Source organism: Corvus cornix, chromosome 5 (genome assembly GCF_000738735.6).
Source record: "Corvus cornix cornix isolate S_Up_H32 chromosome 5, ASM73873v5, whole genome shotgun sequence".
In the NCBI taxonomy this organism is placed as follows: domain Eukaryota; kingdom Metazoa; phylum Chordata; class Aves; order Passeriformes; family Corvidae; genus Corvus; species Corvus cornix.
This window is the reverse complement of record NC_046335.1, coordinates 36,922,952-36,937,427: the sequence shown is the minus strand read 5'-3', so window position 1 is coordinate 36,937,427 and position 14,476 is coordinate 36,922,952. Positions and strand designations below refer to the sequence as shown.

Below are 14,476 nucleotides of genomic sequence, written 5' to 3'. Positions count from 1 at the left end.
CAGAAGGACAGGTGCCATGCAGGGCAGCTGGCAGCCCTGGCATGGGAGCAGCAAAAAGGCCTTTGTAATTCTACCCGGCTGGTGACTGCCATGCCACGACATGAATGCACAGAGAAAACCTCCTAATACTCAATTCAGACAAAAGCCAAGTGAGAGCCCTGAAAGCTTCCCTGAGTAAAGACTGCAGGATCCATCCCTCCAGTGTTTCTGTTCAGAGTATGCATGAGCATGGTTTAGGTACACAGAGGCAAAATAAAATCCCCTTCAGTTATTACAAAATATTAAATTATTCATTCAACTACAGCAGGTAAGAGAAGCCCAAAGAGCTGTTCACACCTGCTGGTTATATCCAGCTCATTGACTGGCTGTGCTTCTCACAACTATGCTGCCTGTGAGAATTTCTCACAGCTGAGAGCAGGGATGAGGCCACTGATCTTTGAGGGCTGAGGAAAAGTCTGTGTTATAACAGAACACAGAGTATTGAGAGGTCCTGCTACAGTCCTGTTGGGATCTAATGACACCAGGGTACTAACAGGAAGGCTCTGCTATGACACTGTGCTTTCAAAGGCACCATTGTCATTCTCCTTGCTCACAGCCAAGTCACAGCGTTAACTACCAGATTCACTGACTTCCCTGTTGTGATCCTCTCCATAGCCAGAAAATCACCAGGAGGAGCTTTCTTTTCATAACTAATACAAATAAAATCAAGTCAACAAACTACTGGATTTTCCTTAGAACGAAAATTAATCAGCCAGATTATCTACTGCACGCACGTGAAGCTGTTTGAATTTAGTAATCACAAAATGTGGGCCTGTCATACACAAAGCAAAGATGGCAATTAGTGCCACCACGGCAGGACTTTCAGACGAGGATAATCCAACTCAGAAGCTCTAAAACCAGCTTGGTGTCTGACAACATTGAGCTCTGCCTTGAAGTGTGCAGCACAGCCATTTAAAAGCGTGGTCTAGACCACAAGAGACCAAGAGACAATGAGACTACAAATTGTCTTAGGCAGGCCAAAGAAGATCCTTCCTCTGTTTGATAGGATCAGTTTAGGGAATTTACTTAGAAGGCCATAGTTTAAGGGCAGTTTTTAAAGGAATGAATGCCTTTTGCTGCAACAGTATAAGCTGACTGGCAGATTTCTTCCTGATACAGAAGAAAAAGCTAATGAAAATATAACAAAGGTCAAATGCCATTTTTAGTTGCATGCTGCCTTTGCATTTTCCAGTGCTCCCTTCCAACTGACTCATAAATAATCTCTTCCCAGAAAGCAGCATGCACCACTAATATGTTTTCCCAGGATTCTTTGTTTTCCTTGCTGTAACTGACTCTTGGTAATGAAATTACAGTCTGAACTGGATCAACCCAGTGCAACACAAAGGTTCCTTTGGATAGTACCAAGGCAGTCTGAGGCACTCAGATCAGAGGAGGCTCTTTTAAAAGATGAATCATTGCCTCAATGAAGTGCAGCTGTTGGGATTCTCTGTGATAACCTAAGAAATGAAGAGCAATCCCTTGCTCAGCCAGGAAGACTGGAAGGACAGACCTGCCACCTTCATCTTGGACACCAGGTCGTCTCACTCTGCTGTGTACTGCAGCCTTGAAAGACCTTGATCCCTTTCTCTGCAACTTCAGCTGTACTCAGCACAACTAGCACAGCTGAACTGGACAAATACTAATTAAAATCATGTCCACGGTGTACTATACACACCTGGCCCCCATAAAGAAATGCAAGAAAAGCATTTCTGTCGTAGCTAAACCAGGCCATATGACAATTGCATGATTCTCTCCTTTGCGTTCCTTCACCAACCATCCTACAAAGCAAATGACCCCAAGATGCAATAAATGGCTCTGAGTAACACATCACTTTACATTTAATATTTGGAAACATCTAGGTGGCACCTGACTGCTTTCAACTAAAACACAGCATGCTGGATTTCAAAGCTAGTTACAGTAAGAGCAATATCAAGCCAAAATACAATAATAGAATTTGAAAAACACAAGCCAAAAACCTGGCATCTCAGACTAATTTTCAGCAGAGCACCACAGCAATGTGAGGAAGAATATTTTCAACAAAGCAAGTGAGTGGAGAAAAGCATGAAGGCATCTCAAACATCTGCTTTGACAGAACTGGACCCCAACAGCTGACCAAGGCCCAAAATAATAGGACAATCCCTACATTCCTTCCCTTGAGGAAAACAAAGTGCCTGCAGGGGTTGGTGGTGGGGAGGGTGGCAGAAGTTGGTCTGGCTATATGACTAATCCAAATACATCAAAACAACTCTTCTGATAACTGTGAAGGAGAAAAAAAGTGGGTTTGAGCCAAGTGAAACTACTAGACCTGAAACATGAGTCTGGGAAAGTCCAGGGCTACCCTGATGATAGGGATAAAAAGCTTTTGACTGCAGAGGCCAGCTGCCCGTGTGTGCTGCCACACAAGCAACTGTCAATTGTTTGTTCTTTCTCCTTCCCACTCTAGTCCCAACATCTTTCAGCAGATTGGGCTCTTGGACTATACTTTGTCTTCTTCCCAATTTGCAGCTGCTCAGGACAGTGCTCCTCAGGTTGCAATATCTTTCTTTCCTTACCCTCATAAGAGATAGGTCCAAAAGTTGTGTCTTCTTATTCTTCTCCATACCAAGTATTTGAGTATGAGAGATGGGATAAAGCACAGACATTTTTTACTCTGTAGAACAGGTTATACCCATTTCTTTCCTTGGTTTTCCTCTACACTACAGTTCTTTTCCCCACACAGAAAAGGGCTATAGGTAAGCCTGCAATTGTCCCACCTCACTTGCTGCTTTTTGCCTTCCCTCCCTGCAGAAATCTCTTAATTATTTATGCCTGTACAGCATCTTGCACCCATCTGTTCTAGTATAAATACTGACAAACCCAATACATTGTGCAGTGTGCAGGATGAAACAAGACCTTCCTGTCCTCAGAGAGAGATGGTATCTGTACACATTTTTGAATGCAGCATTGTCAATTAAATACTGCAACATGAGGAAAAGAATAAAATCACTTAACCAGCAGCTGATTATTTCTGGTAATTAAACATCTGATCCTTTAAATTTAAGGAGGAGTAATGCTGGGGTTCATTCCCAACTAAATTCATTCTTCAACCCTTTTAATGCCCCAACACATCAACTACTGCAAATTGGAAATAAGGACATTTTAAAAGAATTTAATCTGGTCCCTGATGGTTTTTTCACCTACTTGCTGTCATGTCTCCTCCAACATTTTAGTTTTTTCATTACTGTGCAGAAAAAATCTTTTTCCCAACCCTTCTCATTTCAATGTGTTTTCACATTACAGCACAGAGGGAGCCCCCCAGGCTCGCTATTAGACCCTGTAGATACATGGGGAAAACCCTGACTGAAGTCTGGAACATCCAGATTCCAAAACATTTTCATAGTGAGACTCTGCAGATGAAAACTATGCAAGAGGTTTTGATACCACAAGCTATCCTATGGGAAAATGTTCCAAAACTGCCTTTACTTCTATACTAAACAAGCATCATAATGTATGCTTTTCCTACTCATCCATCTGTTTGTGTTTTGCAGGAAATCTGTGAGAATCCACGGTTTATTATTGGTGGAGCCAACAGAACAGATATCTGCCAAGGAGAATTAGGTATGAAATTCTTACTTTAACTCTGCACTTTTTAAAGTCTGCATCAAAATTTAGCTCTCACTTAAGTTTCTTTTGCTTCCAAGGTGATAACTGAAATCCTCTGTCTCAGTGTATCACTACACATCTACTGATTCCTTCGCTCTGTAGCAAATTGTTGACATCTGCTTAGTAGCAATCTAGGCAAGAACTTTTAGTGAAAGATTTACATGACACAGGGAATTCTTAATGCAGGCAACAGTGTTCATCAGATTTTAGGCTTTTTCTAAAGTACAGGGAGTATCATCTGTTCAGCATGTGTGTATTCAGCCATGAACAATGCCCAGGAACATTTCTAGAGAATAAATAAAGTGCTAAAGTACTGCTGAACACATGGAGAATCTTGCTCTACTGAGAATTTAGATGTTACTTTGCAGTATCTCTGGTTTTCCCTTTGATTCTAGTTGCTCTCTCCCTTCATTTTGTCTGCTGCTTCTGCTCGTTTACAGGTAATTGCTGGTTTCTGGCTGCCATTGCTTGCCTGACCCTGAATAAAAAACTACTCTGTAGAGTCATACCTCATGACCAGTCCTTTATACAAAACTATGCTGGCATTTTTCACTTCCAGGTGAGTCACTCCGTCTAGTGGTAAGTGTATGTATTTACCCAAGGCTCAGCTCTTGGCATGGCTCTTTCCTCTTTCACCACCCTTTGGAAGCATGAGTGACACCAGGGAGGAAAAGGGATTGAATTGCTTCACCCCAAACTCTTCCATCAGGGCAGTCACAGAAGGGCCAGCCAATAAAAGCAATTAGGGAGCATTAACCCACCAAGGAAGCATTTGCAGATTGCTGTGTCCTGGGTGTAAGCAGTAACAACAGGTGCCTGGTCCTGCCTGATGGCTCAGATGGAGCTCTACAGCCAGCACAGACACACGGGTACTTGGCAACACCAGCTATTCTTAGGCCCACAAATAGCTGGTCTGTCTAAACAAGTTATCGAAGAACTTCTTATTCAGAAAAGATTGACTGCTTTCCACATTTCCTTTGGTTCTCTTAAGGGACTTCTTTGCCCAAGGGAATTCAGTCCAGCTGCCTCCCTCACAGTAGCCATCAGTTTTGGCCACATTACAAAGCAGTCAATTTCCACATTTCTCCTCTCTCAGCCTGACTTTTCAGCCAGGCTTCCCCTCCCTGCACCAAGTCAATTCAGTTTGGGGATTTCTGTTTGCCTTTGTGCAGTTCTGGCGCTATGGAGACTGGGTGGATGTCGTCATCGATGACTGCTTACCCACCTACAACAACCAGCTGGTCTTTACCAAGTCCTCCCAGCGCAACGAGTTCTGGAGCGCCCTCCTGGAAAAGGCCTATGCAAAGTAAGGCAAACTGCGGGGCTCTGCCTGGGGCGGTGTTTAAACCACTGCATACAGCATTTAGGAGCACACAGAGAATGTACCTGAATACACCCATTCTCCCATGCCTTGGAGTTGGGGATGGGTTAAAGCATACTTTCTAGGAAGTTGTGCTACTCATTCAGAAATCATTTGATTTTCAGCATATCTTTCTTTTTTTTCTACGTGTGCAGGTGGCATGTTTTAGAACTTTTAACTTGTGAGTTACCAGACAGATGGTTTGTGGACTTTTTTAGTATGTGTGTTTACATAGCTGTAGTTATAAACACACAAGATGGATATAAATATATAGGTCGGTATCTTTACTTGTGTAAAAGAATCTTTTTCTTTTCTCTTTTCAAGACTCCATGGGTCATATGAAGCTTTGAAGGGAGGCAACACCACTGAAGCCATGGAGGACTTCACCGGAGGAGTCACAGAGTTCTACGAGATAAAGGATGCCCCTAAAGATATCTATAAAATCATGAAACATGCCATTGACAGAGGATCCCTCATGGCCAGTTCCATTGATGTGAGTCTGTATGAACTTTGCAGACAAGAAATGACAGAGGAGAGGGACCTCTCCATTGGTAACCAAATATATACCATCTTTGGGACTGCTTGGTTTAGGCCACATAGAAAACATCCATTTCTAGGAGATGGAGTAATCCCCACTAGAGACCATCCATTAGCAAATAGTGAGTGCCTAAAGGGAAATAAACAGAAGCAGAACAAGAAGGTGGAAAGAATGGGTGCAATCAGCAAAACCAGCACTCCTTCCCCCTCAAGATCCTCACCCAGTGAAATGAGGTTTGTGTGGGGATGCTGCAACTCTGTTAAGATACAAATCTTCATGTCAAAGATGTTAAGTGTGCAAATTAACATTTTATTGGCAACATGGCCTCAGATTGTCTTCACTTACTGTGGTAAATTTAAAAGTTAAAAAATAAATACTTTATAGAGTACGATATTGCAAAGTAAAGGTGGGAGAACAAACAGTGCTACTGACCACTGTAGATAGGTATGGACATAATGAGGGAAAAGAAATGTAATCTAGGCTTTACCACTCATCTTCCTGCATGATACTTTTCTCCCATTCTCTGTGCCAGGATGACCTAGGCTTTTCCTACGGATCAGCTCCTCGGAGCAACATTGGGGAACTGATTGCTCGCATGGTGAAGAATCAAGAAAACGCACAGATGACTCAGCCCACTGTAGACTACCAGGGGATGGATGAGAGGCCAGCCTGGGTATGTCTCCTAAGCAGTTGACTTCAGAGTGCTTTTATCTACAGTTAGAGAAACATATCACCTATGTTTTTAAATCCTTATTTGGCTTCACAGAACAGCACCAAAGAAATGTTCTTATGGATGCTGTTTGACATGTGTGTTAAAAGACTTCAGTGCTTTCAAGCACAGTGACTGATACTAGAGGGCTTCACTGATACTGAGGCTTTAAAGGGCTGTTGGCTTGTGACACAAGCTTATAATTTGCAGAACAAGAAATTTATTAGTGGATTTTATCAAGTCTCTTGCTTGTGGAGAGAACAAAAAAATTAAAATACTGGAATAGAACAAGATCCTTGAGTGTGCATGGAATGTCAAAGAAAGAAAAAGCAAGCTCTGCACAGTTCTCACTCCAGGCAAAAAAGCTCTTGGTAAACTTATTTTAAGACAGAGTGCTCTACCCATAAATGGAGGAGAGGCTGCTCAAGGGATGCTCCTTTTTGATGACTGCCATTAAAGTCCTCATTTAAAATGCCTAACAAGGAAAAGGAAAAACATGCTGAGTTCCTGTATGTGAGGAAATACAAACTCCAGCATATCCACCTAAGTATCTAGCAAAATAAAGAGAGGGATGTTAAAACTCTCTAAGAAAAAGTCCCATATTGGATAACTTCAAAACTTTCAAATCTGTAGAGGGACATTTTGCCTTCTCTGTGTCAGGCAGCTGTCATACCTTGCCCTTTAGGGAGCTGCATTCCCATGACAATGAAATTACATCTCTTGCTTTATAGGAGGGTGGGGAGGGTGGGGCAACAACAAAAAAACCAAAGAAAAATCCTCCACAATTACATCACTTAAAGCTTTTGGTTGTGCAAACTTACTTCTGCATTTGCAGCTGAAATAGCTGATTTTTCCTCTTCTGACATCCATATTTAGTTCTTCCTAAAAGACTGAAATGGTATAATTCTTTGGGAAAGCCCAGTATGACTATCTTGTTTTGCAAGCATGGCTGTCCAAACCACCCGTGTCTGGGGGGAGAATTTCCTCCCCAGTGACTATCTACTAAAAGAAGATTGCAAAACTCTTTCTGTAGTTGCTGTCCCAGCAGCCATTGTGCTGCTGGTTATTGTGTATTCCTGAATCATCACCAAGAAAAAAATCAGGGCTCTTGATGGAAAGAGGCAGATGGAACACTTCCAAAATCTGCACTTTGAGAAGTCATCCAGGGCACCAGAAGTTAATGTTCAACAGAAAGAAGAGAAAGGATTACTGACAAGTAATGATGGCAACAACGTGAGAAGAAATGAAGAAAAAAGGAAATAGGTGCGAGGTTAGCGTAAGAAAACAGAATCAAGAGAAAAGAAACCAAATAGGTGCTGAAGTGAAATAATGGGAAAAAATTGCAACAGCCAGGAAATATTTGGGTGAGATCATCCCCGTGCAAGCTGAGACAGTGTGACCTTAATAATTCTCCCTCAGGATCCAGCCCTGCCTTTATCATGCCATCAGATGTATCAAGAAGGGATGGCAGAGTTACTGACAGGGCCTTGCAGGCATCTCTCAGCAACAGACACAAAGGAGGAGGGGAAGTTTTGCTCATGGTCCACGTGCACATGGCAGGGTGTGCCCCTCCCACCAATACTGGAGATCTCTCCTGCAAGTACAGCAGGCTGTGTGCATCTGCCATCTTGCTCCCAATTCCAGATCTCACAGATAAAACAGCATTTCAAAATTTGCAATTAAAAATCCATCAGACACACTAAAAGCTAATGACTCAGGCCACAAATGTATTTACAGCTGAGCAACACATTGTTATGCCCTTCCTGAATGTTAGATGCAATAAAACAGTGTCAGTTATAGGAACAGTGTATTAAATAGGTAGTTTAGATGTCATTGTGGTAAGACAGCAGCCATGTGGAAAGATGAAAGTATTCTAGGTGTTCATTTGTTTAACCAGTTCACGTGTAATAACCTTATTGAGCTATACATACATACTGTCCTAGAAAAGGCTGAATAGTCCTTCTAATACAAAAAGCTAATTACTTTGACTAAGCAGGCTATATCCTTCTATGTTCCAAATGCAAAAAGCAATAGCCTACAAAAAAGGGGAAAATACACCAGAAAATGTCCTTTGCAGTTGATATTATTAACTTTTCCCATTTTTAGTTCATGCTTCACTCCTTTCTAACCAACACCCTGAATTCTATGGGCTTAGCTTGACTACCTTGACAAACACGAAGAGGAGAACAAGGCAAAAAGTCCTGTCACCTGAACGGTGTCACCCTCCCTTGGAAAGGCCTGGCTGGCAGCACCTGTGCTCGAGCAGGCAGCTGAGCTTGGCGTGAGTCCCACGGGTTTTCCCCTCTGTCTAACAGACCATAATGCCGATGCAGTACGAGACACGGATGTCCTGCGGGCTCGTCAAAGGCCACGCCTACTCCGTGACGGCCGTGGAGGAGGTACGTGCACCGCACCGCTGCCCTGCGGCCGCGGCTCAGCGCCGGGCTGGCACCGCGCACGGCAGCAAAGCCCTGAGAGGCGTGGAAAGCGAGGCCAATTATGAGCCAAGGAAACAAAGTTATAGTCAAATAAGTAAAAACCTTGTGGACAAAGAAACCTATCCAAGTTTTGGCTTTCTGGGGAAATGCCCACTTGGGCAAAGGTAGCCACAGGCAGCCACCTCCTTGTGTTACAGCCTTCCCACAGTCACCCCAAGATGATCAGGCTGGGGTATGGCCCAGAAAAGCACCATCACTGAAGAAGCTGGTGACAGGCAGAAAATTTCCTTTTGAACCTACTCTCAGTCTATTCTTGTTGCATTCTTTTTTCAATCAGACAGTATTTAAAGGGGAGAAAATACGTCTGGTAAGGCTGAGAAACCCCTGGGGCCAGGTGGAATGGAATGGAGCCTGGAGTGACAAGTGAGTAAAACACAGCTTCATGGGATTTGAAAAAGAAGTTGTAGCTTTATTGGCCTTTATGCAGCTTGTGCATAACCCTAATATTCAGTGATGAGGTATCTGAATTTTCTTTGTTGTCATTTTGAAGTTGATTGAGTGTTTAGCTGAAGCTGTAAAAAAGAAAAGAGTACCTAGTAAGATGTTAAGAGGGACTTTAATAAATGTAAATGAAGACAGAGCCCAGTCTAATGACATTAAATCTGATTTTACTGTCTATAAAGTTCAGCAATGTCCATTTTCAAAACAAGATGTGACAGTAGAAAAATCTTTTTAAGTTATGAAAGAACCAAATGAAGCAAGATGTCAGGGTTTTCCTAAAAGGAATTTCTATAGCTACTCCAGCAACGATAGTCTGCAAGCACCTTTTTCTTCAAGCTAAGTAAAATTAACACAGTTCAGCAGATGTTTGAGAGCTAGTAAGAGGAATCCTAAAGGCAAGGCAAAGAGAAGTAAGACAATTGCTTTTTTTATTTGGGCATGTGGAGAAGAGGGTAGCATTGAAAACAAATAGTTGCAAGGCTTACAAAGGAAAAATTATGTGGAGGTAGCAAGATGATTCTTGATTTTTCACTCTGAGGCTAAAGTGTAGAAACTTTAATGAAAACTGTGTTGTAAGTCCTAAAATAACTCATTTACTCCTTTGAAGGTCAGAGGAATGGAACTCTGTTAATGAAGCAGAGAAAATCCGCCTGCAGCACAAGGTCGTGGAGGATGGGGAGTTCTGGTGAGAACATCAGTCAAAAACCTGTGCTTCTCGAGGAAATATGCAATCATAGCAAAAATGAATGACATTGCACTACTACAAATCTGCTAAAACCATTGCAGTGATCTCTGTCCCCCTTCATAATCCCAATAAGCCCTGCTCTGTGATCCTCTCATTCTCCCACCAGGGATTATTCAGTGCCATCAGCACAGTCTTTCTAATTATGTTACACTTCCACAAGCTCTCCATCACCCTTCCTACATACCATCCTTTCAGCTCAGTTTCCCTGAGTTTGGAGCTGTACCTGTGGTAATTGACCTACCAGCAGACCAAAAGTATTTAGAAAACATGGCACTCCCACTGCAAACTTGTCCCAGTACTGACAGTAGTGTTGGTCACCATCCTCCACCTCCCCAGATTCTTTCAGACAAGTGTCAACCATGTAAATCCATTTGGGTTCAATTTCCTCTCAATTCTTCCAGGATGTCTTTTCAAGATTTCATGAGGTACTTCACAAAGCTTGAGATGTGTAACCTCACACCTGATACTCTGGAAGCGGATAAATTCCAGACCTGGACTGTGTCAGTCAACGAAGGGCGCTGGGTGAGAGGCTGCTCAGCTGGAGGTTGCCGCAATTATCCAGGTGAGCAAAGGGTCCTGAGAGATATGGCCTCTTTGATGGGAACTAGGTTAGATCCCAAAGGTTAAGTCATACCACAGCCTGATTAGTGCTCAGCCATAGGAAAAGCCTTGCTTCCTCAGTGGACAAGGCATGCAATTGGTAGCTGGAAATCTTCTGTCACTATATTGTAACAGAACATTGTACGCCCAAAAGGCAGCCCTGGCAAAGATAAATCATTGTTCAAGTATTTCACAGTGCCCCAAGTAAAAGGGATAAATTTCACCCTAACAGATTTCACTTGGGAAATCCACTTTGGTGGATTAGTGATAGGGTTAGGGACTTTGGAAGTTTATCAGGTGACGGTTCTTCATATATCCTCATTTCCTATGCAGTTGTTAGAACTAAGTAACAGCCATAACATGTGAAAAAACCCATGTATGTCTTAGCCCAATTTTAGCCTTTCCCTCAGGAGCCATAGGCAGGGAACTTCAAAGTTCTCTTTGATCATGAGCATCATTAGAAGACTGAAGCTTTACATGTTTTCTCTGGGTTGCTGGTGGGATTTCACAGATACATTTTGGACCAATCCCCAGTATCGCTTGAAGCTGCTGGAGGAAGATGATGATCCTGAGGATGAAGAGGTTATCTGCAGCTTCCTTGTCGCACTGATGCAGAAAAACAGGAGGAAAGAGCGCAAGCTGGGAGCCAACCTGTATACCATTGGCTTTGCCATCTATGAGGTAACAGCTCTAGATTTTTCTCTTTGCACTGTGGTTGCAAATCCCAATAGTATGCATTTACCAAGAGAGTCACTGAATCATTCAGGCTGATTACATCATTTGCAATTTTTGCTTTGCAAGGAAGTCAGGGGAAATTTGGAAGAGAGGAAGGAAATTTAAGTCTTTCTAACTGCTCCTACCACAGAAACATCAGTTTACTCATTTATTAAGACACTTTTTAGGCTTTTATAGTGACCTAATGCCAGATTTTAACATATTCTTTCCCTATATGCTTCAATCTCCCTTTCATCCTTTCTGAAACTAAGCATTTAATTGGCAGAATAGTGTGAAGAAGGAAACAGACATCCAAGACTCCTACATAGCAATTAACTGTCCCTGCTATTGACTTGATGAAAAAGTCAATTTACTCAGTCCCTTACACAAACATATTTGGTTCAGATTTTAGCTGATTTCATGTAGATGCCAAGAAATCTAGAAAGGAAGAGGGAAAGTGCTTATATGCTTATGCAGCTCTGACCATTTCTTCTCTCTATTTCTCCCTAAGGTGCCCAAAGAGGTATGCGCAGAACGGAGCCAGATTGACATCTTGGTGTATACCCACAGCTAGTGTTACTGTAGTGCCTGTCAGTAAGTCAGCAGGAGACTGTCCAGTCAAGTTTGTTTTCAGGGATGTAACAGCAGTAGAACTGCTAACCTTTTTGCTTTGAGTGTTTATTAGTAACATTTTGTGAGTAATTTTTAGTTCCCTCTCACTCGCACCCCATTTTCACTTGCACCTTTTCCTCAGTGCTTCTTTTCTCTTCTGTGGTGACCTGGCCATCACTTGCACAGTTGGCCAGAGATCCAGGAAGCAGTGCCTGTGAGGGCTTTGCCTCTGCAATCCATGCAGAACCACCCTAAGCCACTTCCATTTCCTCCTAAAAATAATGCAAATGGACTACATTCTGCAGTCACAGAGTTTTCTCTGTAGTCTTAGAATTTGTTTAGAAAATTAATGATATTTTCAGACATTGAAGAAAGCTTATTGAAAGTACACAGATTACATTTTTTCTGAGCCTGACAGTAGCTGAATCATTGGCATCACAAGTTTTGCTAACAAGCTCACCCAAAGGCTGTTACCTGGAAAACATGAGGATGACAGTCTGAATGTTGTCTTTGCCAGCTATCTTACAGATGGTTATTTCTGCAAGAAACAGACTGCAAGTGTTCTTAGCCCACAGTTTTTGGCTTAATTTTCATATTTGAACTAATACAATGTTCGATTGTCACATTTGTGTAGCAGATACAGAATTCATGTTTTGTCCAGACAAGGACACATTTTCACTGAAAGCACCTTCACTTTACCACTCTGCATGTAGGAGTTACACCATTTGCTTACAGCATTCCTTGCCATACTACCCTCCAAGGAAAGCAGCTGAGCTTTGGTTACATACAACCCAGCATCTAGCAAAAGAGTCCGATAAAAGTGCCTACATGGCAGAAGTCAGCCACACAATCTGCAGGTCAGCCCTGGAGCAGCCCTCAGAAGCCAACTAGACTCAGTCAGCAGAAACTTAAGGGTGACAGACTCTGTATCTGCCACCAGCTACCACCCCTCCTCAGCTCCCTGCTTGCTGAGCTGCTGCTTCCTGTGTTTTCTGTCCCAGCTGTGCGCTGCCCGCATGGCAACCCACCTGGGCAATGGGCAAGACTTCCTTGAAGACAAACTGACTCATTTGTTCTGCAGATGCATGGTACTAAGCACCACTTGCAGAAGGATTTTTTCCTCTACAATGCCTCCAAAGCTAGAAGTAAGACCTACATAAACATGCGAGAAATCTCTGAGCGCTTCCGCTTACCTCCCAGCGAGTACGTCATCATCCCATCGACATATGACCCCCACCAGGAGGGAGAATTCATCCTCAGGGTCTTCTCAGAGAAAAGAAGTCTTTCAGAGTAAGTTGTAGAGCCATTTATCTGCCCATATATGTGGAGTGACCTTACTAGTCTGCTGAAGTCATGTTACCGGTTTGCTACACCCTGCTTTTTATTTTCTTAACCTCATTAGAAACTCCAAATGCAAATTCATTTCTACAAGATTACTTTACAGACTAACAAGAACCTGCTTTGAATTGTCTTTGGAGAAGCTTACTGCTTGCAGGATATCCTTTGCAAACAAACCATTAGCCATTTACTAAGGCCCAAGAACTTCTGTTTTACTTCCAGTTCACTGTTATCAAGGCTCTTCATAGGAGCAAGCCAGGCAGCCGCCGTCCTGGAAATGGTACTTGGGATTTCAGCTCAAACTGGGAAAAAGCTACACCTAGCGCCTGCAGCTGTAATGCTGGAAGCCAGCCCATACCACTGGCTGCTTGGAAAGTTCAAGTGGCTGCTTAAAAACCACCTAAAGAAACAAGCAACTTTGGGAACAGTCACTTTCCTGATTTATTTATTTATTTTCTGCTTTCTACTTAGGGAGGTTGAAAACATGATTGAGGCAGAGCGTCCGTTGGTAAGTACTGTCCTGGTCCTCTTTTGTGTATAGGGGAAGGGGGAAGAGGAACATGATACCTAGGGAAACCTACAGCAGGAAACCATTTGCAGCTACCTGACAGCACCTTTATCACAAATTCTCAAGATATTCCTGTTGACACTTGCTTTATGTATGCTACTTTCTGAATTGATTCAAACCAAAATGTTTTTGCAGATTTGAAATCTGGTCCTGGCATAAAGAAGCTGGATGCTAAGCATTATCTTTGCCTCCATCAATGGAGATTACCCATTTACCAAGCGAGGCCTAGCTCTCTGCCCTGAAATATTTTCTTTGTGAAATTGGCATCTCATCTAATAAAGAAAAAAGTACCTTATTTTGAAGTATCTGCTTTCTGAAAAGAGATCCTAAAAGCACTCTGATTCAAAACAGCATCCATGACAAGTTCTAACTCTTCACCCTGGAGTTTTACACATCTTTGTGGGAAAATACTAGAGCTAACAGTACAATTAGTCTTGAAAAAAAATCAGAGGAAATGCTGTTGCACAGAATTGAGCTCCATCACACCTTGCTCAGAAATGTTCCCCTTTTGTTTGCTGTCATAGTAAAAAATAACTGTCCAGATATGGAGGAATTAAATGGTCACTTCAGATATCATTGATCTATGGGCATAGAAGTTCAATCTCCACTGCACTGGCAGGTGGGAAAAAGAAAGGGAATACTCAGAGCTAAAGAGATTTTATTCAAGCAGAC

General features: G+C 42.5%; 1 protein-coding gene across 3 annotated transcripts in view; it reads left to right on the top strand.

Moving 5' to 3' along the window:
- Window positions 1-14,476, top strand: part of CAPN3 (calpain 3) — a 28,769-nt gene that overhangs the window by 4,376 nt on the left and 9,917 nt on the right. For all 3 annotated transcript variants that reach the window (XM_020583395.2, XM_020583394.2, XM_019293969.3), the window contains exons 2-14: window positions 3,567-3,636; window positions 4,122-4,240; window positions 4,854-4,987; window positions 5,366-5,534; window positions 6,112-6,252; window positions 8,604-8,687; window positions 9,064-9,149; window positions 9,835-9,912; window positions 10,374-10,534; window positions 11,084-11,253; window positions 11,798-11,809; window positions 12,980-13,188; window positions 13,708-13,744. In XM_020583395.2, the coding sequence (XP_020438984.1) occupies window positions 3,567-3,636; window positions 4,122-4,240; window positions 4,854-4,987; window positions 5,366-5,534; window positions 6,112-6,252; window positions 8,604-8,687; window positions 9,064-9,149; window positions 9,835-9,912; window positions 10,374-10,534; window positions 11,084-11,253; window positions 11,798-11,809; window positions 12,980-13,188; window positions 13,708-13,744 (1,470 nt within the window). The remainder of the gene's footprint in view (window positions 1-3,566; window positions 3,637-4,121; window positions 4,241-4,853; window positions 4,988-5,365; window positions 5,535-6,111; window positions 6,253-8,603; window positions 8,688-9,063; window positions 9,150-9,834; window positions 9,913-10,373; window positions 10,535-11,083; window positions 11,254-11,797; window positions 11,810-12,979; window positions 13,189-13,707; window positions 13,745-14,476) is intronic.